This window comes from Stylophora pistillata, chromosome 2 (genome assembly GCF_964205215.1).
Source record: "Stylophora pistillata chromosome 2, jaStyPist1.2, whole genome shotgun sequence".
In the NCBI taxonomy this organism is placed as follows: Eukaryota; Metazoa; Cnidaria; class Anthozoa; order Scleractinia; family Pocilloporidae; genus Stylophora; species Stylophora pistillata.
The window spans coordinates 3,044,918-3,067,645 of record NC_142520.1 but is presented as its reverse complement, the minus strand read 5'-3'; the positions used below and the strand labels follow the sequence as shown (position 1 = coordinate 3,067,645).

General features: G+C 37.7%; 3 protein-coding genes across 4 annotated transcripts; 2 read left to right on the top strand and 1 right to left on the bottom strand.

The window, feature by feature from the left end:
* Positions 1-45: 45 nt before the first annotated feature.
* On the bottom strand, positions 46-16,806 carry LOC111326539 (dolichyl-diphosphooligosaccharide--protein glycosyltransferase subunit 2). Its single transcript, XM_022930550.2, has 23 exons — positions 16,701-16,806; positions 14,694-14,887; positions 14,215-14,307; positions 12,970-13,081; positions 12,385-12,451; positions 12,120-12,195; positions 11,433-11,477; positions 11,109-11,198; positions 10,733-10,840; positions 10,448-10,516; positions 9,794-9,915; positions 7,824-7,883; positions 7,256-7,307; positions 6,014-6,105; positions 5,528-5,642; positions 4,395-4,541; positions 4,019-4,069; positions 2,851-2,937; positions 2,243-2,338; positions 1,482-1,557; positions 1,010-1,047; positions 262-353; positions 46-138 (listed from the first exon to the last, which is right to left on the bottom strand). Exons 1-23 carry the CDS (start codon positions 16,711-16,713, stop codon positions 117-119), a joined length of 1,917 nt encoding a protein of 638 aa, XP_022786285.1. The 5' UTR covers positions 16,714-16,806; the 3' UTR covers positions 46-116.
* Positions 16,807-16,923: 117 nt separating this feature from the next.
* LOC111326537 (uncharacterized) lies at positions 16,924-20,793 on the top strand. 2 transcript variants are annotated; one of them, XM_022930548.2, is made up of 3 exons: positions 16,925-17,536; positions 18,616-18,937; positions 20,656-20,793. In XM_022930548.2, exons 1-2 carry the CDS (start codon positions 17,040-17,042, stop codon positions 18,920-18,922), a joined length of 804 nt encoding a protein of 267 aa, XP_022786283.2. In that variant the 5' UTR covers positions 16,925-17,039; the 3' UTR covers positions 18,923-18,937; positions 20,656-20,793. The 2 variants fall into 2 exon arrangements, with proteins under 2 accessions (XP_088603273.1, XP_022786283.2); XM_088747147.1 differs by lacking the exon at positions 20,656-20,793 and having other exon boundaries at positions 16,924-17,536; positions 18,616-19,029.
* Positions 20,662-22,443, top strand: LOC111326536 (uncharacterized). The gene has a single exon (XM_022930547.2). It carries the CDS (start codon positions 20,793-20,795, stop codon positions 22,293-22,295), a length of 1,503 nt encoding a protein of 500 aa, XP_022786282.2. The 5' UTR covers positions 20,662-20,792; the 3' UTR covers positions 22,296-22,443.
* The last annotated feature ends 285 nt before the right edge of the window (positions 22,444-22,728 follow it).

Here is a 22,728-nt window from a genome sequence, read left to right as displayed (position 1 = left end):
ACTACTTCAAAAACTTAAATATTAAAATAAAAACTTGCACAACTATTTTATAGAATTACTTTATTGCACAATGAACACTTCGTAAAAATGAACAATCTAAAGTGAGCCTAAATCTTTTACATCGCTGGACGTTTTCCCCTGAAAAAAAAAAAAAACAAAAAACAGAAAAGGTTACGAAAAATTTAAACAAATCACAAAAATGGTTCGTTGTCCAATAAGGAAGGGCAGGGCTGGGAATATTAGCACTCGTTACCAACTCACCTGCGGGCTGCGATGTTGCTCAGGAGACTGTTACCGCCCAAGAAGGTGAGGCCACCAATTAGAGCCAAGAGTTTTAGAGTGGTGAACATGTTCTACAGAGAGAGATTAAAGAACAAACGCTGAGTAGTAAAACAACACATATTACAGCCGACCAGTCACAAAAACGCAAAGAAAGCAATAGGCCTTTCAAAAGGAACAAGGATACCGAGCGTGGAAAAAAGGCGGCACAAACAGAAGAATTGTTGCGCGGACATGGCGCGAAGCTACAGAACGGTTACGTGTGAAAAAGGCGCGAAGTAGCAGAAATGTGGCGCAGGGAAATGGCGCAAAAAATCGAATCAGCTGTACACGACGGAATCGAGTCACGGACGGTAGTAATTTGCCCTAAAAAACGCGTTTCATGGTTACAAAATGGCCTCAAAGTTTTGAGAAGGACTACAAAGTAATCGACTTATACGGCATAAATAAACAATCTTGTCTGTGATACATACATTCACATACATTTGCTTTTTGCTAAGTATCTTGTCATTTTAACTACAATTAAAATATCTTGCAAAATGTATGTCATCTCTGGTTAAGTCAAGAAATCTCATTTAAATAGAGAAGTCCCGGTGGAGTTGAGATTTTCTCTTTAGCACCATTCTAAAATCGCCAGTCTCTTTAAGAAAATCCTTTCAAAGTAACGGCAAATTCGAATAGATTGATGCACGTTCGTCAAGTTTAGTTGAGGAAGCAGCAAAACACTTACCAGGCTGACGAAGAAAAGGTAATATAGGACAAATATGGCTGAAAGAAATTCAAAGTAAAGAACACGGTCAATCCTATCCATAAAACATGAGCGACAATTTCAGAGCGCCTTTCAACTTGAGAACTCAAAGTAAAACAACTAAAGCGCGGGAAAACGCCGGCGACCAAGTCGTGATTGGTTTTAGTTTTGCATCTGATTGGTTGAGAGAATGGCTGGAGTTTTCTGAACCAATCACAGAGCGTAGTAAAGAAAAAAGAAAAAACCAAAGCAATCTTGGATTTCTTTGGACACTCAATTGAAGATTACTCTATAACTTACACACACTTCGAAATTTTTATGCTAAATATTATAACCACGACAATTTCTGATGATTTCTGGAGATATCTATCTTAGCCCTCAGTGATTCACACACCACTTGGATGAATCGGACTATATATAGCTTAGAGCATCGCTGACGAAAGTTTCAACTTACCTCCCAAACCTAAATGGAAGACTATTGCCCCGAGAGAAAATGGAAAATTGGAGACGTTGGCTCCTAGCCTTATCCACTGTAAATAAAACAAAATAAACGCCCTTTGTATAATTGCTCTGGTAATCATGGAGATTCTCGCGCTCTGATTGATCGAGGGTTGCGTTCTATCTCGTCATTATCGCCTCGCGCTTAATTTCAAAATGGCTGCCTCGGGTTTCGTCAATGTTACCAAGGAAGTAATAAATGCGATAGAACAAAATTCAATTCCGAAGAGCACAAAAGATACTACTACCTTATGCTCAGTAAATATTGCTCAAATGTCATCTCCTGGTTAGTCAAGACATCTCACAGTATCAGAGAAGTCTCGGTGGAGATAAGATTTCTTTATGTTGCATCGCTCCAGCGTCGTTAGCTAAACTGAGATTGACACTCATAGACTAACAACAAACGTAATCAGGTTGATGCAAAGACAAATTGGACTTCAAAAAAAAAAAAGTGGCTAAAAGAATTAGGAGACAGATGTGCATACAAAACAAACGTCCCCCTTTGGTACTGAGGTTGTACTCAAGAATCTGTTTACTCCAGGCAGCAACTAGTAGCAATTCTGACAGGCTGCTTAATTTTTAAGAGTGAAAGAATCTTTCAAAAGTAATCTCGAGTTAATTTTTCAACCTCGCCTTTGGTAAAATTACCCACATTCTTATTTACATTGGATATCACTTCACGAAAGTGGCTTGAACATATCTGAATGCAAAACTCACCACAATCAGCATAATAGCAAGAGGGAGGAAGACAAGGACAGTGAAAGCTGTGGAGACGGCTTTGGGAGGACGCTTCTCTGGAATACGGAACATGTGCTGAGAAAAATAAGTGGAATAAAGTTTAACATCGGTTTGAATATGAAAAGAAATTGCAATGGAACCCGTTACTAAGACCACCCTGAACTGAATTCGCTGTCTAAAATTGAAATCTGCTCGTGCACAACAAAGCTTATTCTGATAATGGCGTCGAAGTCGAGTAACAACTCTCTGCTACGCCTCGGGTACCACTTTTGTTATAGGTGGTTTGCACGTTACGTCATGGCCGCCATGTTGGTGGACGTAAACAATGGATATCTCATTAGCTCCTTTTGTTTGTCCAGCAGCATTTGTTCCTTTCACCATTGTTACCTGTATCTCTAGAGATTGGTTGCAAACCACTTATTCTTACTCTATTTTAACGTCATCTCTGATCTATTACAAAAGAGAAGCACGAAAAATGGTATTCAATTGTTCAGTAGTTTTTCTATCTAACTTTTCCGCAAAAATATAAGCTCCCCTTGTGGCCTTGGACACAAAGCTACGTTGAACAACTACAGCAGTAGCTTTACCTCGATTTCTGGTTTGGCGTGGTACATGTTTTCTTTATCTTTACTCGGTTTGGTTGGGTCCTCACCGAACGTTAATGAGAGAACTCCCTAAGGGACAGAAAAAAATTTTAATTAAAGAAAACCTTACAAAGAACTAATGCCGGAAAGCTCAAATTTTACCACAATTGGAAGTTATGTCCCAATTTTCTGCTGTCGATAATAAAGACAACGCTCCTCGCAACAACGTATCACAATCTTGGTCACGCATTGAAAGAATCATTTTATTTGACGTTGTTGCGGACTCACTGGGCTGTGTCCCCACAGGGACATTAAGCAGTCAGGACGGCAACGCTAAGGAAGACGTCGATTAAAAAATGAATTTCCACTTTTAATTAAAATTTCGAAAACGGCTGCATGTGTTTATCCTCTCATACAGCGCCCCAACTCAACCTCAACATAACGTATAAAAAAAAGTAGCGTTGAGTTCTAAATGGGAATTTAAATAATTTGCCGTCGCGGTTTCGGTTCGCAGACGACGAAAATTTTGGTGATTTCACGTTGTTGTTTTGCAAAGGACGGCTAAGAAATGTACTAAGTTTTAAAATGCACGTGCTAAGCTATTGTTCTGCCAATTAGATCTTTTGTTTTTCCACGGTCTCATTGCCGTCGCCGTTGTGGTTTGCTTCAGGTCCCTACATGTATCTTGACCACTATGATGACGAATATCGTTGTCGATAAGAGTACAGACCACACTAAATCACTGTCGATTTGTTAAGTAGAACAAGAAGAGAGCATCAAGCGCAAGAAACAGCGAGTGAACAAGATGCCACTGATTTAACTTTTTAACCCTTTATACCCAGCATCAGTATGCATATTCTCCATACTGTTCTCTATACATTTCCTAAGGTGCTGACTAGGAGAATTTGTTTAACAATCAAGAGCTCTTTTAGCTGGTGATCATTTCTTTTATTCTCCTGACCCTAATGTGTGATTCAGGGGTGATAGAGTAAGGAGAAATTAGATACCAGTCTCTCTCAGGGGTCTAAGGGTTAATCTCAGACAACAGCCGACAATCAAGTGAACTGTCGTCTCCCCTTCACTAAAAGAAAACAAGTGACGGCGCTCCAGCGCAAATGGAACAACTTCCTGGACTTCCAAAAACAGACCATAGTTTAGACAAAGTACTTACCACATTCCACTCGAAAGGATTCTGAACAACAGCATCTCCAACAATGAGGTCCTAAAAATAAAGTTTCCAAAAAAATTGAATACAACAACGTTCTGAAAACTGAGAATGACAGGCTGGTCCTCAGGCAACTCCGTGTTGGCCGATTGTTACCGATAGTTACGCGACTATTGGTTGATAGTCGACCGACCGTTGGCCGACGCATGTATCGCATCGGATTCGTATTTTTCAATTCTTTTCATTTCTACCGGCTACTTTGTTCCAGTTTCTTCAACAATCTAGGTTGCAAAGATGTAACGATTGAGGCCGACAGTGTCAGATATAGCTTTTGAATGTTCTCTAAAGAAATTAAGATAAAAAGGAAAGCTTTAGGTCTAACCATCTTGTATCTTCCAGAAAGAGATCCAAAGGAGTCTTTCGCAGTAGCCCCCACATCCAAATCAAATTTGAAAACTTTGCTTGGCTCTGGTTCAGCCACAAAGAATATTTCTTGGTTCGTTTTCTGATTGGTGAGTCTGACAAAGGCCTGTGGATGATAGAAAAGAAAGTTTAAGACAGAATTCAGGCTTTAGTTTATAGCTTCATCAAGAAATCTTACAGCACCCAGAGAATAAGAAAACAGCGGTCAACCGCCTGTTCATGTGCGAACGTTGCAATGACTGGGTGGCGTGCTGCCAGACTGTCAGTATCAAAATTGTCTCGCATGAGTTACAAATAACCAAACAAGCCAATAACTCGCGGTGTTTCAAAAGCGTCAGTAGGGGACCTTAAGCAGTCAGGACGGCAACGCCAAGGAAGACTTCGATTAAAAAATGAATTTCTACTCTTAGTTAGAATTTTAAAAATGCCTGCATGAGCTTACTGTCTCATACGACACCACAGCTCAACTTCAGCATGACGTATAAAAGCAGCGTTGAGTTCCAAATGGAAAGTAAAATAATTTGCCGTCGCGGTTTCGGTTCGCAGACGACGCAAATTTTGACGATTTCACGTTGTTGTTTTGCATAGGACAGCTAAGAAATGTACAAAGTTTCAAAATGCACGTGCTGAGTTATTGCTCTGCCAATTAGATCTCTTGTTTTACCACGTCCTCGCTGCCGTCGCCGTCGTGGTTGCTTAAGGCCCCTAGTATAACTTCTTTGGTGCAGTTGAAGACAGAATGGTAAATCAAACTTTGAGTTGAAAAAGATCTCGAGTTTTCCTTTAATCTACTTTTGTTTTCTTTTACAAATTTCCCTGAATTTTTCAATCTTCTTTAGCTTATTTCGCGAGATAGCAATTGTATCTTATATTTTTCTTTGAGGTTCTTCGCGGGGAATTAAAGCGCGGTCAGCCAGAGTTGATCCCCTCGCGCATGTCCGACGCTTGACAGCTGTGTTTTCAAGCGCTCGACTCTTTACGACAACACGTGAGCAATCACTCCAGGCCCACACTACACGTTTGGAATTTTAATTTTGTTTTTCACCTGACAATGAAATGTCTAGATTTTAGGATATTTCTAAATGAGCTCACCTGGTGAGGGGTGAACAGCTCTCCAGATGAAGAGCTTTTTAATGAAAATTTCATCACCACCTTCTGATGGTAGTCAGCTTCGATAACGCTACTGATGGCTTCAGGATGTTTGACACTGGAGAGAGAAAGAAAGGAATCAGTCACCGAAAGACCTCTCAGCCGTTTCTAGAAATTAAAGCCAATTCCTTGTGATATGGCCGGCGCAATTCTACATCCTATTCCTCAGTGAAATTTCCCATCTTTTCAAATTGAGCAATTTCTCAAATAGAGCGTCGAAAGTAATCCGGTATTGCATTGGTTCTGCTTTACTTCGCTCTGTGACAGGTCCAAAAACCCGCACCACCTTCTCGACCAATCAGATGCAAAGCTAACACCAATCACGACTTCGTCACCCGCGTTTTTCCCGCGCTTTTGGCAGTTAACTTGTTTTTATTTTGAGTTCTCACTGGCTCCTCAGGTTATTTTTCTTTCTTCTGATTGGCCTACCTGAGAGTCTTCGCTTTAATGTTTTGCTCTTTGTCGACAACTGACAACTCCACGTCTTCTACAGTCACCTTGGTAACAACTTTAACCTTGACCTGGAGCAAAAATGAAACAAGACAGTGCAAATATGACCCACCGACCACAACCATTCTAAAATTGGTTGTTTTAATGAGGAAAATCTTGCAAACGAGAAACAATTTAAAAATATCGTTGCACCTCATTCATGAACAAATGTAACGTCTCTCAAACCACCAAACTAAGATATTTTCGCAGGAAATTTTCAATCTTTCGGTTGGAAGAAGACTGACGCAGTTTCACCAAAGTCGTTTAAGAGGTAAGAAACTGAGGATTAATTTGCCAGTGGTCAAAGTTCTTTACTGCTTAAAATTCGTCTTCAAAGAAAAACGAATATACTATACTCGATTTTATTACATAAAATGTGGTGTTTTAAAAGGATTTTCAGCCCTTAGAAAAGCCGTAACTGTACAGGCGCAAAATTGCGATAATTCTTCACGTGCGTTTGACATCGCCAATCAGTTACTGACGCGTCACTCGCTTTTCGCGCCACTCAGTAAGGTTAAAATGAATAAATGGCAAAGCGCTCACCATTTTCACTCATTAGTCAGTCGACTTTTCCTGTCAGTTATTTAATTTTTTTTTTTTTTCAGTATTTATAAACTTCGCCAGATTTGGCAGGAGAGATCTCACAGAACTGTTCCAGTAACGAGACAACCCACCCATCCCACCCCAGGGGAGGACATCCATCACACAGTAATCTCGTATGTGGGAAATTAACATCTCCTACCCCTAACCCTGTAGGAGACGGGACCTCCATTTATTAGTCCCTATCCGAGAAGACTACAATATCTAACCATAAAACTTGATGTTATAGAAAGGTAGCAAATTCTTCTCAATTATTTTAAGACCCTGAGTGTTGATTCGGCCGGGGCTCGAACTCTCGACCTCCCGCACAACAGTCCAGCGCTCTATCCATTGAGCTAACAGGGAGGTGGTTAAGGCCTATGGTGTATATTTAAAGAACAAAAATAGCTCGCGGTTGCTTGTATAGATTTATATAGTATTTCTGTCCTCGTCGTCAACTCGTGGAAAAAATGTATTATTCTTTTTCATATATATACGAAGAAAAATCGCACACATTATAGCTGTGGATAAAACTGAAACCATCATCAAGAAATTTTAAAATGATCAAAACTAATGGGGACACAAAATACCAAGGAGATTTACCTGGCCACTGGTGGCTCCCAAAAGGCGTTTGTCCTCTTTGTGTGGTTTGGCGCTAATAAATAAACCAAACACTGGGTAAATGACAATAAAGAGCATTATTCATATGCTCGACAACGATTCAACTGAAGGGTAAAATGTGAATGACAGGACAATACCATACAAATACATGTCCTTCCAGCGGTCTTCAAGATTATCAAAGAGCATTCTTCTCTTTTAAGTTACACTGATTAAATGTAATCTCCTGGTTAGTCAAGAAATCTCACAGTGTCAGAGAAGTCTCGGTGGAGATAAGATATTTTTATGTTGCATCGTTCCAGTATCGTTAGCTACACTGAGGTATACACTCATAGACTAACAACAAATATAATCAGGTCGATGCGAAAAAGGGTAGTTCCTAAAGCTCCTTTCAGTCCAGAAATTTAGCTGATAGATGTGCATGCAAAACAAATTTTCTCTGTTAGGAGAAAAGTTGCTTTGATATAAGTTGACTCAAAACAAATTGCGGTCGATTCGATACGTGGATAAAGTGAATTCAATGCATTTTCTAAGTCGGGAAACACCGTCTGACCTGATGCTGATTGTATAAACTCCTGGCCCTGGTTTTGACGTCATGAAGTTTAATTCATAGCTGGGTAAAAATAGAAAAAAATTAATAAATCTGTATCTTAATGAATAAACTACAGCGGAAATACCATTGACATTCAACAAATAGCCTGAGTTTTTTTTGTTTTTTTTTCCATATTAAACCTTTATAGGTTAATTCCCTGATATCTTTAAAATTGGGGTCTACAAATAAAATCTTTAAGAACAATTTTCAAGTTACGTTTTAAAGAAGCATATTCAAGTTTATTATTTCTTTTTTTTTTTAAGATGAATGGCTCATTTACCCATAGAACGAGGTTCTTTATTAGATTTCATTAATTTTAGTGTCTAGGAAAAGTTTATATGAAAATCGTTAAATATCATACTTTTTAAGTTGTCTCTGAAATTTACCATAAGTTCAAAGGTTTGGGTATTCTGTTAGTTTCAATAGCTTTTGTTTAGTACTACATTATAAATTCAAATGTAATTTCAAATCAGTTCTACTCTCAACTGAAGATGGTCATTGAACGACGGAAACATGTCATATAAATTTAGTTTCAAATGTGTCATTATTTTTATACAAATTGCTGTCAGTCTGCTCCTTTCCAGACCTTTTGGAAATTTAAAAGTTACTCATTTAACTTATGGTTTCTTATTTGGATCTTACTTATTGATTATCTTTAACCCTCTAACTCCACAATCCGACCATTAATTCTCCCCTCTGGCTGCCACACATTTGGTGTTGCATCACAATAACAACATTTACCTGATAAGTTTAAGTATTCTCATTACCTGCCTGCTGGGTAATGAAGGGATATTATAGGGAGAAGTTACATGTTAATCACTTCTGGGAGTTAAAGGGTTAAGGAGTGTTACTGTTGTTACCTATGTGCCGCAAACATGCCACGCCCAAGGTCAGTCTCAATAACAATGAAGTCACTGTGGTGGGATATTTTTCATTTTAATTTAAAAAAAAAATGTTTAAGGATTAATTACTTTTTATCAAGGTTTAACCTCTACACTCCCATGGTCAAAATATCAATTCTCTGTACTATCTGCCATACATTTCCTTTAATTTCAGTGTTGAGAATTTAGCGTAAATTCAAACAATGTTACCCTCTTATCTGGGCTCAACACTAACAATAGCCCACTAGCCACAGACTAGTAGAAAGTCAGTTTTGGCCATTGGTTTTTGATTTTCACAAGCCTGTTTGGCTGGTAAACAAACTGAAATTGTTGTGACATCTAAGTTGTCACAAGCCACTTGGCTAGTAAGTTGAAAAGTTAGTGTCCAGCCCTGCCTTATAAATATCTCATCTATCTTCTTATTGCCTTCATGCTTGCAAATACATTGGTGCTGTTGGGAGAAATTACTTCTTGATCTCTCCCGAGAGTGCATAGCTTTATGTTGGAACATACTTTTGTCTGCAATTTTTCATTTTCACCCTTATATTTATGAGACAAACTAAGTTGGTAGGTTAACAATTGTTTTAAAACATGTCTATTATACACATGGTGCTATCAATCTTTAATTTAATCATCTAACAAACACCTCTTATCTAATTAACCCTTTAACTTCCATGATTGACCAAGACAGAATTCCTTCTTACAACATCTATTCAAAACCAGGCAGACAAATGATGAGAATAAAGAAAAATACATATTAGGGGATTAGAAGTTGATCTAATAACAACTTCTACCAACTTACATCATGTAAATTGTATGGCAGACGGCAAGGAGAATTACCCACAAGATCTTAGTGTGATAACGTTCAGGGATTTTACACTTAACTATCTTCAAGATTGCCATTTGCAACTTGAAATTATATCTTGGTCGCCAGAAATACAATTTTAGTACAGTCTTTCTTCCCCTCAAAATAACACACCAGCAAACACGCTGGCTGGATGTAACCCTGATCTAAAGAGGTGATTTGATCAAATTAGTTTAACCACTCACTTGTCAGGTCCAGCAGTGAACACTTTGTTGCTAAGGACTGTTGTTCCCTCAGCATCTTCGGCAGATGTACCAGTGACTGTCATTTTACCAAAAGCCTTGTCCATCACATTAGTGACACGGACCTAAGGCAAAGGATATACATGTATTTATGATACTTAACCCTTTATATCAGTATGCATCTTCTCCACACTTTTCTCTATATGTTTCTCAAGGTGCTGACAAGGAGAATTTGTTGAACAATCAAGAGTTTCTTTAGTTGGTGATCATTTCCTTTGCTCTCGTGACCATGATGTGTGATTTAGGGGTGATATTGTAAGTTAGGGGAAATTAGATGCTGGTCACTATCAGGGGTTAAAGGCATAATATATCAAGAATTATAAGAGGAGGGGATGTCAAATGCTAAATGGCTAATAACTCAGGATAAAAAGCATGAATATAAAATTTAATTAATTTACTCTGACAAAGGACTAACACTCAAAACATCAGCTTTGAAACTCTTTACGGTGGCCAATTTACATTATAAACTTAGTTGATAAAACCAAAATTACCTTGTTACTCTCACTGATGCAGTACCACAGTTTGTTTAGAAACTATTTACTCATAAAGTTTGACGAGCCAGGTTTGAAAAATTAGTTCACTCAAATTTGCACCTACCTTAACCATTTTGTTGTCATCTGAAACAACTGGAGAGCCATACAACTGGAATACAACTGGCACATGGAACTGAAAAGAAGAGCAAGCAAAATAATAAAGTTGCCATTTTCAGATCACCATATCTAATAACTACAACACCATTTTGTTCATTTTTAACGCTACAAAATAATGTACCAAGATTGACAGCAGAAAGTTACTGAAACTTCTGATACATGAAATCACACCACACCAGTCAAAACTTGTTACATCTTATTAAAATGAAAAAAGAAAAAAAGCTATGCTCACTGCATTGTTGCCAAGTTTGTCCAGGGCCAAGAAAAGAACACACGAGTCTTCCACTGATTGAACATGCTTCCTTGTGAGAAGATAGTTGGCAAACTTGATAACTTGTTCCTAGAAGGTGAGCATTGAAATCAAGAACAGTATGTATTTTTCAGTGATTACTACCATGTTAAAAAAAAAATTACGAGTGAGTGCAATGAACAAGTGAGTTTTCTGATGCATCGCAACTTGTGAATAAAAATCGTTTGTGAGCACTATCCATGGAATAATCTCTATGACAATGATAATGCTGATGAAAGTTATGATATTCATATGATAACCATTATGATAATGATAATGATAATGGCAAGAGGGAATTATTGATAACATCTTCCCTTACCTCAGTAATGGCTGGAGCCTGGTTGATGTGTTCCGAGTATAAATAAATGGCAGAAACCACTTTTGACGTTGTTAAGAGTCCAGCTTCAAACTGAAACCAAAGAAAGGAACAAGTGTCACTACAATCCTATCAAAATGGGGACTGACAAAAAATTTGAAAATGGCTTTTCATTCTAAAAGCATTTTGACAGTTAATAAAAGATCCATTTAGAGTATAGATGAGAGTGAACAGTGACCCTATTGATTGGAAAATACAGTAGAGGTTTGTTCTGAAATGTAATCTGTGTAAAATTCACTTGTATTCTAATGCAGAAATGAAGTTCACCTGCAAATAGCTGTTGTCAACTTCATCAGCTTGAGCCACTGTATCCTGAAGAAACACAAATTAAAGAAATGTCAAAAGAGTTAATCCTGTGGCAAAATTAAGTAGCAAGGAGATGCAAAAAAAACCTGTTAACCCTATAACACCCAAGATCTGATTATAAATTCTCCCCTCTAGCTGCTACACATTTTCTTGTGAATTAGTTCCAAGAATCTGGTGTTGGATCAAGATAACTTCTCACTGATACCAAGGCTGTGCTCCAACAGCACCCGGTGGCCCCTGGCGCCTTACTTTTGCTCTTGGGCTACTCGGAAATATTAGTTTTTTCATGCAAAGCATATGCTGGGCACCCTGGATTTCACAGTTTCAGAGCAATGGGCTCCATTCAATTTTCCTTAGAGCACAGCCTTGGATACATTTGAATATTCTCATAAACTCTCTGCTGGATAATGTGTGGATATTGTAGGGAGAAGTTACATGTTTTAATCAGTTCTGGTTGTTAAAGGGTTAACTCCCATACCTGATCAAGAGAGAATTTCTCCTTATGTTATCAATACAATATCAAGCAGACAAGTGATGAGAATTAAGAAATATATAAATAAGGGATTATTAGTTGATCCAATACCAAATTCTCTGAACTAGCATCATGATAATTTTATGTTAGACAGTAAAGAGAATTAAGCATATTACCTCAATCAAGTCAGTGATGAATGACACATCAGCATCTTTTTTAAGCTTAGTTGCTAAGAGCATGGCATATGCTGCCCTGAAATCAACAATAGAGAAACATGTCTTTCAAACACTGTGAGTTATTGGAAATATGAAAAGCTAGTAAGTGAAAAATGAGCACCCAGTTTCTTTTCTTCCTCTCTCAAAATTCTACTATAAATTGATGGGAAAAACAACAACAACAAAAAAAAAAACAGATATACAAAGTATTGAATATTCTTCTTACCCAAGGATACTGTCTTCATCTGAGTTGATAGCTGCCTTCACAGCCTTCAGCACTTCAGCTGTGTCCACTAAAATCAATAAACAATGTAAAAATTAAACTTTTCTTCCAAATTACTCCAATCCTGGAATAACTTTAAAACATTTCGAAGAACTCAATTATGTAGAAAAATACATTATTTTCTCAGAAGCTTCTCAACAGGCCAGGCCCCGGTTGTTCAAAGGATGGATAACGCTATCCAGTGGATAAATCCCTATCCAGTGAATAGCGCAGTACGTTTTGGTAACACTTATCCGCTGGACAGTGATTTATCTGTTGGATAGCGCTATCCGCCCTTTGAACAACCAGAGCCAGAACTTTAAATTTTCAAGTCTGATTCAGTCCAGCTTTTTACAAGACAGACCATGGTCCAAAATTTTTTCCATGCCATAAAAAGCTATTTGGCAGAAAAAAGACTTGGCAAGTTATTTACCAACCTCAGTCAGTCCATCTGGGAAAAAAATTGTGACCTTGGTCTTCGGTGTGGCTAAAGACCAAACTCAAAACCTCAGACAGAGTTTAACTTATATATCATCAACATCTCTATACCTTTCAGCCCCAAATAAGCTTGTGCTGACACTGCCTGATATAGTTTTATCATGTCTGTTCCTTCTTTAGCAGCATTTGATAAAGTGGCTTCCACCCCCTGTACAGCTGGGAACTGTAGTTAGAAAAGACAAAGACAGCTGTAATTTGACTTTCTACAAACACATTGCGGTTTGCATTGAGGCAACGGGTGTTGTAATTTTGTGAGTGGAGTTATGGATGTTGTCATAGCTTATCCTAGTTTGACCCTTCGACTCCCAAGATCAGATTGTGAATTCTCCCCTCCAGCTGCTATAGATTTCCTTGTAAATTAGTTGTGAGATTTGGAGTCAGATCAAAATAGGAACTTTTTCCAGATATGTTTCAGTATTCTTGTCACTAGCTTGTTTGATAACGTGTGGATATTACAAGGAGAGGTTATATGTGGAGCACTGCAATCTCGTGATGGGTGAAAAAAAAAAAAAAGAGTAATTTGGTTATATTAACTAAGTTGAAATTGTAAATTGGCCACCATAAAGAGTTAAAAAGCTGATGTTTCAAGCGTTAGCTTTTCATCAGAGCAATTTCATTAGCCCTTCATCACACGCTCTGACAAACGGCTAACGCTCAAAATGTCAGCTTTTTAACTTGTTACGGTGGCCAATTTACAATTTCAACTTAGTTGATAAAACCTAATTACCTTGTTACCCCCCACCAACGCAGCACCACAGTTTCTTTAGAAACTTAACCCCTTTAATAAAAAAAATAGAGTTTACACTGTACATCCTGAGCCGTGTGTGCAATGAGGTAGGTTGATAAGAAACAAGAGAGCTTGATCCTTTGTCTTTATTCCCTACTTGGGACACATAACTGATAAAAAAACAATCTATACTCAAACCAAGTAGCTGATCCCAGTTTCCTTTGTATGAAGTGGCTGGGAGTATTACTCCCCCCTGGAAGGGATGCTAGTCTTTTGCAAGGTTACCCCCCCCACCCCCTGCACATCATCAAGCTTCCCTGACAGTTTGCCAGTACCCATCTACAACCCTAGGTGGAGAGAAGCAGTAGGAGAGTAAAGTGTATTGCCCAAGAACACAAATACATGGACAGGTCTTGAACCTGGACTTATCAAACCTGGGATCTAGCAGACACCAGGGCTAATGATGATAATAATGATGATGATGATGATGATGATTATGGTAACAAGCAACAAACACAGTACAATGTCACCAAAAATAATTGCAATATACAAGAAAGAAATTTACAAACCTTGCAATTTGCGTAAGAATTTATGGCAGATACATAGAATATTGAGATGACACTGCTGCTATCAATGCTGTCCTTAGCAAATTTGCAAACATCCTGTTGTATAAAGTTATAAAAGAAAAAAAATAAGTGATTATACTTTCTTCCCTAACCCTGTTGGTAACCAAATATACTATGATTTCATAAATGCTATCACATTTGTATCAGAGTCAAGATTAAAGACTTAATGTATATCAAGTAACACTCTTACTAAAAATGAGCTTTGAGGGTCAATTTTATTGGACAAATTGTATCAAATCCAAGGGTAATCAAATATTGTTTAATTATCTCTGGTTTGAGTTGTTGGAGTTCTACAGTGGTGGCAAAAAAAAGGGAAAAAAGAAAACAAGAAAATGAACTTTTTTTCATAGATAATTTTTTTTTAATTTATTTTGATAAAAAAGTGTTACCATAACAATTCATAAACTTGATGATACATGTACCTGTGTGGGGGGAATCTCTGCCTTCATAAGTTTTAAACCTATGATGGCATAAGCTGCCGTCTTCAGATCTTTGAAAGGCATTGCATTGTAGAATGTTTGTTTAAACCTAACTTGATCTTCAACGCTCAGAACACTGGATAGAGAAACTGCACCAGCATAGACGGCAAAGGCCAACACCACAAGAAGACAGGCACCTACAAGTCATGAAAAGAGAACTGGCTATTAGAGTCAAGTGGGTGACAAGCATTGAATTTCTCCTTACTGTAACCTGGCTGAATCAAGTAGTAAGGTCACCAGAATATAGGAAATGATCTTCACTTAAAGGATCTCCTGATTGTTAAACATAATCTCTTTGTCAGGATAATAGGAAATGTATAGAGGACAGTATTAATAATAATAATAATAATAATAGTAATAATTTATTTCTTATATAGCACTATTTACAATAACAGATCAATAGCGCTTTACAATTGAGATCTCTAAATATTAAAATCTCATCTAATTAAAAAATAATTACATATTACAGTTAAATTGGCTATATAGAATTCATAATTTAACCACTATTTAAAGGTTTGCCTAAAAAGAAGTCTTAACTGAATTCTTAAAAATTTCTACAGATCGAATATTGCATAATTGCATAACCAACTAAAGAAGCTCTTGATTGTTAAACAAATTCTCCTTGTTAGTATCATAGGAAATGTATAGAGAACAGTAGGGAGAATATGCATACTGATGTGAGGGTGAAAGCATTAAGTAATGGAGATCATAAAACGACAAAATTTCCATCTAGATGATTAAATATTGTGATACACATGTGAAATAGTCTGTGACTGGACAGCCATTAGACTCATTATATATCTTTCAGAATTTTTTTAGTTACTCCTTGAGTATCAAACTCTAAGTCTTGTTTGCAAAGTTTGAGCTATTAGCAGTCTGCACTGCACCTCAATTTCACAAGAATTTGCAACTACATTTTCTTAAGTTTTATTTCATCAGTAAAAAATTGTCAAATACTGGAAAACTGTTGGTGGGCTAAGCTGGTTTTCAGGCAGATTTGGAGAATTTTCTCCAGTTCCAATAAATTATTCTCCCGCTACAAAATTTCTATAGAAAAAGCAGGTGTTCTTTTTTTTTTAAACTTTTTAATACTCTGTGGTAAAAACAAAGATAATTTTCTGAGTGCAGTAGAATGTCAATTCAAGGAACATCCCCAAAACTAGTCATATTGCCCCCTACTTAAGATTCTCGTAAGGATCAAGGTTTTTGCCCCTTGAATAAAAGTGACCCTGTATTGAAGATTCTACTGAGCTCTAATATGAGGATTCAAACAAAATTTAAAATATTCCAACCTCATGATTCCAAAGTGTTTACAATAACATGAATATAACTTAGGTAAAGAAAAAGAAACAAATTAATCCCTTGAGAACACAGTAGCAAAATATAAGAAAAATAAAATGTACAATGACAGAAATTGATGACCCAACTCATGTTATTCTTTTGAAGAAATGAACCCCATTTCGTCCAATAATTTATTAATAAATAAAATTGAAGGAAGAGATCTATTTTCAAACTTTTGGGCAGACTGTTATTTCTATAAGTAGATCCCTGTGAGGAACTAGACAAAACAAAGGCATACCGCATTAACAGCAGACTATTTTCGTAAAGGCAACAATGAGAATATTCTCCAAATTTTATGCCAATTACTAAAAGATCTGGCAATTTTAGAGGCCACTGCTTATAATTTAATCATACCCTTTGGAAAAAATCGATGATTTGGGGAAGAATTCTGAAAATAATCAACGTACTGAACTATAGAAATTTGTCAGGACGATTCGATTTCCGAAAGTTGGTGTAAACACGCGACCAAATAGAACGAACGATCTGTCTAAACATCCAAGATACAGCTGCATTCTTATTCACGCAGCTCCAAAAACAATAGATCTACGGTAAAACGATGATACAAGAGCATTTCTGAAGAAGTTTTCTATTAAAGTGTGTTTCACGAACCTCGTGCAGCCATCTTGGAGACGTGTCGTACAAAGAGAGAAAGCCTAATCACTGAAAGAAACACGTGATAGAAAGGAACTCCGTACCAGTCCCTCGCGCCTTCCTTCCCTCCTGCCATAGTCAGCTATAGACCGAATTACCACTCTCAAATTTGAACAAATTAGCGCCACAAAAATATTTTAAGAAGATTTACAGGATTAAATTTTAATTTCCAAAATTTGTTTTTTAATAAAATTCTTTTCTAAAAGGACTGTTTTGTAGCTGACGAGAAGCCTACTGCCCAGACCTCTCCGCATTCGAATTTTTCCGCCTGGCGGAAAATTTCGGGCAAAGCAAAAGATGTTGTCCCGTTTATTTCGCATCAATGCTCCTTCTTGCGGCGAATCTAAACCAGAGGGCCAAGAAAGCACATCTTCTTTACTTTTTGACGCAGATCATGCTTCTGGAATTGATAAAATTATGTTGTGTGGGCCGCCTGAGGTTGGTAAGACTTCGCTCCTGTTTGAGGTAGCACTCAGCTTTGCAGATGAAGGAAAACATGTCCTGTTCATTTGTCCCAGAAAACTCTCGAGACTTCCTTTGCTAGCTCACGGAAGAACTCAGCCTTCTAGCAGCGCTTTGAAGTACATACAGATGGTTTATTTGGAAACGAAAGATGAATTTCTCAATCACATGGCGTCTATCCACATGTCTTCAGCTAGAGTTTTTCACTCTATTATTGTGGATAATATTGATGCCTATTTTCCCGCCCATTTCCGAAACGAAGATTTGTCGTCAATTGCCAAGATTTTTGCTCTTACTGTGGATGCTTTTCTGTTCCAAAAGTCCAAGCAAATGTAAGCTTAACTCTTTAACTCCCATTTAGCTACGACGTATTTCCTTATAAATTAGTTTCGAGAATTTGGTGTTAGATCAAGATAACTATACCTAATAAGATTAGATATTCTCGTTACTTTTTTGCTGGATAATGTATGAATATTGTAGGGAGAAGTTACATGTTAATCACTTGTGGGAGTTAATTGTTAAGAAGCAAACAGGCAGTTTTTGTAAACTGATCATAAAGTTGCAATGCACTTTTTTTTTTTTACAGAAAAAAGGCCTGAATATTTTCTCCTAAAAGTCCTGGTAACCTCATGGGCCTACAGTTACTATTTGAAATCTGAATGTTATGAGTAGAAAAAACCAGTCCACTTTCTTTCATTTCATGATATTTTTGTGGACCCCTTTAAGGTTTGAATTACCAAACTATTGATGTCTTGGTCTTCAGCGAAAATTTTGGCAAAAAAAAGACAGCTTTGCCAGAACCATGAGATCAAGAGGTCTAAGTAACCAGAATCAGGTCTGTTCTAAATTTTTATCATGCTGTCTCTCAAGCTATGGGGGTTGTAAGGCTAGATTATGTTCTCCAACTGATAAATCACCAATCAGTTATTTTTGTTAAAACTTACCTTGAAATAAGATGGTGGATAGCCATATATTTACATTGCAACTCTTTGCACCCTAACACATGTCTGCATATTCTTCATACTCTTCTCTACACATTTCCTATGGTATAACCTGTGTGCAGGTAGGTGGTTGTTTGTTATTCAGCGTGGCAAATTAATATTTGGTTGACATATTGGATGGTTGGAAGGTTTGTCACTTGTCCCAGATCTTTCTTCTGTCCAATATGGGGGCCTATTATTCGCTGCAGTGAATCTCGTGTTTAAAAACACAAACTACCACCTGCTCGCAGGGCTACCTGTGGTACTGACAAGGACATTTTGTTTAACAGTCAAGAGCTTCTTTAGTTGTTGATCATTTCCTTTATTCTCCTGACCTTAATGTTTGATTCAGTGCTGATATTGTAAGGAGAAATTAGATGCTAGTCGCTCTCAGGGATTAGGGTTTAATTCAATTTTTGCTTCTCTAACAGTGATCAGCCCAAAGTCAAACATTCTGGCCTGCTTATGGTGTCAGTCACAGTTCCTATAGATACTAACTCAGTTCCAAGACAATCGTTTTATGAACGCTGGGTACAGTTTGTCCTTCAGATCCAGGTGGAGGCTGCAAATCTCTGTGAGCTTTCAGTGCTACCCTCCAACTCAAGAGATGGCTCCTCACTGGCTAGTGTTGTTTACAAAATAACAGATCAAAGTGTTGTTGTTCAAGAGATTGAGTGTTCTTCACAATCTGCTGGTTTGTCAGCAGAAGTGAATTCTTGCACTCCATTTAAGGCATAGTGGTGGAGAAAAAAGGTGGGTAATATTTTCGAAGTTTGTGATTAATGTATCTAATGTAGAAAACGCCGCAACACACGTTTCCTAACAAGTAAACTTTTAATAATCAAGAGGAACATTTCTCTGCAATCACATCTGCTGGTCAACTTGAGCTGAGCGTACAAGACAACCTTTTTACTCAGATTTTTACTTTTTACAGAACAAAGATCTTAATCACGTGTTTCCGGTTCCTTACTAACCCGTTTCCTGTTCCTTATTCACGTGTTTCCAGTTCCTTACTAACCCGTGTCTGGTTCCTTATTCACGTGTTTCCGGTTCCTTACTAACGTGTTTCTGGTTCCTTGTTCACGTGTATCCGGTATCTTAGTGTAACGCAACAACAATGAGATTATTGGCTACAGTTTCAGACAATAAACTTTTTTGCCTCCAATGTAACAGTAGAAAATTAGGAGAATCAACCAGGGTGTGGTAACACTGCTTCCTGAAATAAAGCCCCTTCGATTCAGCAAATCGCAACAAGACGAGAAAAACAGCTTTCTTTATTTCAATTCCGATCTCAAAATATACCATTTTTCATTTTCTATTCCAAAGAGGCTTTCGACATTGAAAGTGCGCTCATCACGCTTTAAAAGCGCGCTCATCACGTATGAAATTAATAATGAACTAGTTCGCCACAAAGTTCTTCAAAGCTCAGTGGGACAGCATAAGAGAGCATCGGAGCCAGGAATCCGAAGGTCTTCCGTGCGATTCCTCTTAAGGACTCAGAATTTTTCTTTGTCGTATGCTAGTGTCAAAACGAAAAAAAAAAGAACACTTTTTATTTCAAAGATGAAATAAACAATTTTTAAAAATCGAGTTTCAATCGCAATTTCTTGTTTAAGTTCGCTAATGGAGACTTTCTAGTTCTAAAAGTCACACATAATGGACACAATTGTTATTTATTTTATAAAACTGCAGTGGTTTACTAGAATTTCCAGCCTTGAGAAAAGCCGTAACTGCACACGTGAAAAATTGAGGTAATTATTTACGTGTCTTTGATATCGCCAATCAGCTGCTGACACGTCACTCGCCTTTCGCGCGCCACTCGGCCAGGTTGATGAATGAATGGCAAAGCGTTCACCTTTCTTAATCCAAGGTCATCTGTCGAAATTTTCTCGAGTTATGACCGTAAACAACACTGAAAGATTCGTATCACTCACAGGCAATGAAGTTCAAAATTATCAAAGAAGCGGAAGGAAAGCAGAACACGAAAAGGAAAATCGAAAGTGACTTGGCTTTGGTAATGGGATTTCCCGCGGCCGAGAAGGAAGATCGAAAACTAAATTTTTTTCATTCACTGACAAAGTTGACTATTCTTGTCGGTAAAGGCCTATAGTGTCACTATAAGGAACAAAACAATACATGGGTGCTTGTAGAAATAGGATTTTTCATTACGTGTTCAACTTGGTATCTCACGAGCGAGCGCAACGAATGAGAGAGATATCGAGTCGAACACGAGAAGAGAAATTCCGTATCTACGTGCGCCCATGTATTATTCTCCATTTAAGTCGCGTGTTTAATTAGAATTCGCGCGTAATCAAAGCCGATAGGCTCGCGGATTGCAATTTATTGCTTGAAGTGCTACAGGTGGCTGTGATCAAAATTGATTCTCACGAACCACTTGCCTATTCAGATTGTGCGCGTTGATACTTAATACTGCTTGAAATTCAAATCTATACGTGGAATTTAATTCACAGGTTTGGTAATTACAAACTTTAGAGGATGAAAGCTTTGGATTTTAGCCAAGAATTGCCAAGAATTCAATTTTGTTTAACAACCAGTGCAGTGCTGTTCAGATGTTGGGAATTTTACTTGATTGAAACAGCGCAGCGACATGACTCATATAACGATAAGGCTGGTGTCCCCGCCGTTTGGGAGTAGGAATATTCGAGAAATTATTAGAATCAAGACTCCGGAAAAGCTTCTACCGCTTGGGGATTCCAGTGGGAGTTTTTCTGTCGATACGGGAGGAAAGGTTGTTCATATGGCTGATTCAAATTACAAAGACAGCTGTAAGCAGGCAATGAACGGCAACTGTGAAGTTTTAAAACCTTATGATGGGTCTCCTTCAAATGTAGATGGAAACGAGAATGTTTGCGAGTACGTTCATGGTCATGTAAGATCAGAAGATTCAAAACAATTTAATTCTCTTCATGTAAACACAGAAAATTACACAGAACTGAATGGAATGGCTGTGGAGAACAAAGAGAAGTGGACGAAATGTGCGGAAAATTTAGAGACGCATTGCGATACATGTGGATTGAGAGTTGAGCGTGAGGAGGTTGAATCAGAACTGTACATAACACGCAAAGATTTAGCGACTGTGCAAAGCCAGCTTGAAATGTTTAAACTCAGGCTTGAAGAGGAACTTGTTGAAAGATTTAAACTCGAGGAAGAGCTGAAATCTGAAGCTGAGTCCCACGAGAACGACTTGAAAATATTAAAGGAGAAAATTGATTTTCTGGAACAAAATGAAAGCGAAAAAACTTGGCGGATTGAAGAGTTAGAAAGCCAGATTGTGGTTTATAAAGAAGAGCACGAAAAAAGCTGGGAAGAGGTTGAAAGTTTGCGAAGTTTCGTTGGTAAATATCAGAATGATTTGAGTAAGGTAAGGGTTGAAGCGAACAGTGCAAGTGATCAAGCAGTTGAAGCCATCAACGAGATGGAATTGTTGACAAAGAAAACGGAGAAAAACGAACAACAGAAAGATGAGATTAAAAAACAGATGAAATCGGAGATGGAAGGATACTGGAAAGAGGTGCGAGAATTGAGGAGTGTTTTTGAAAACTGGGAAAAGTTAGATTTCGAAAGGAAAACGCGCATTCAGACATTAGAAAACGAAGTTGCGTCTTATAAAAGCCTCGTGGATGAACTAAGAGAAAATCTGGCTGATGGAGACAACGGAGCAAGCGGGGAAAGGAGTAACGTGAAAACAGACTCTACCAAAAGTGAGCATTTGTTCAGAGTACTTTGTCAGGAATTGAACGAGGTCTTTAGGGAACATCTCAACAGCCAGGGAAAGTTTTCCGAGTTGTCGCTCGTTTTGGAAGCTACTCATAAGGAACTTGAAGAAGCGAGAAATCGAAGCCAGAGTCAAAACCAGACTCTGCAGCAGTTTAAAAGAAATTACAACGATTTACACGACGATATGACAGCGTTGAACGAAGAAAATCGTCATTTGAGGAAAAGTTTGGAGAAAAAGTGCGTGGAATTAGCAGATATTAGACGAAAGTTTCTCGCTTCAGAGACGCAAGTATCTTGGCTCAAAGAAGCGTTAGATATTGTTGACAAAGCCAAGAAAAAATCAAGCTGTAAGCCAGTGCAATTAGCCAGTTAACTTGGGTATTTTCACGCCACTGAAATATCAAGTAGCGTTTGTTTCAACTGGATATCAAACCTCTTTTGTAAACGTTCTTCTATAGAGGAAACATTATCATTGATGTTCGAGATATTTTATAACTGTGGAATTTCAGATACTCGTAATATTTATGTATTTACATAAAACCCTCTTTCATAATTAATGTTAAAACGTACTTTTACAGAATTCCTATTACAAATTCAAACATTCTCAAATGCAGACTCTCAACTTTTGTAATGGAATGCCCGTTATAGTAAATAAAGCTTATTACGTTATTTCTGCAAGATTTTCGATTCTCCTAATTAACTACATCCAAAGTATTTTCACAAACGAATTCAGCCAAGTTAAAATCCTTGGCCTTCGTTACTAATTTATCATGGCGTCGCTGGTGGTAGACCGCCAAGCCATGTTA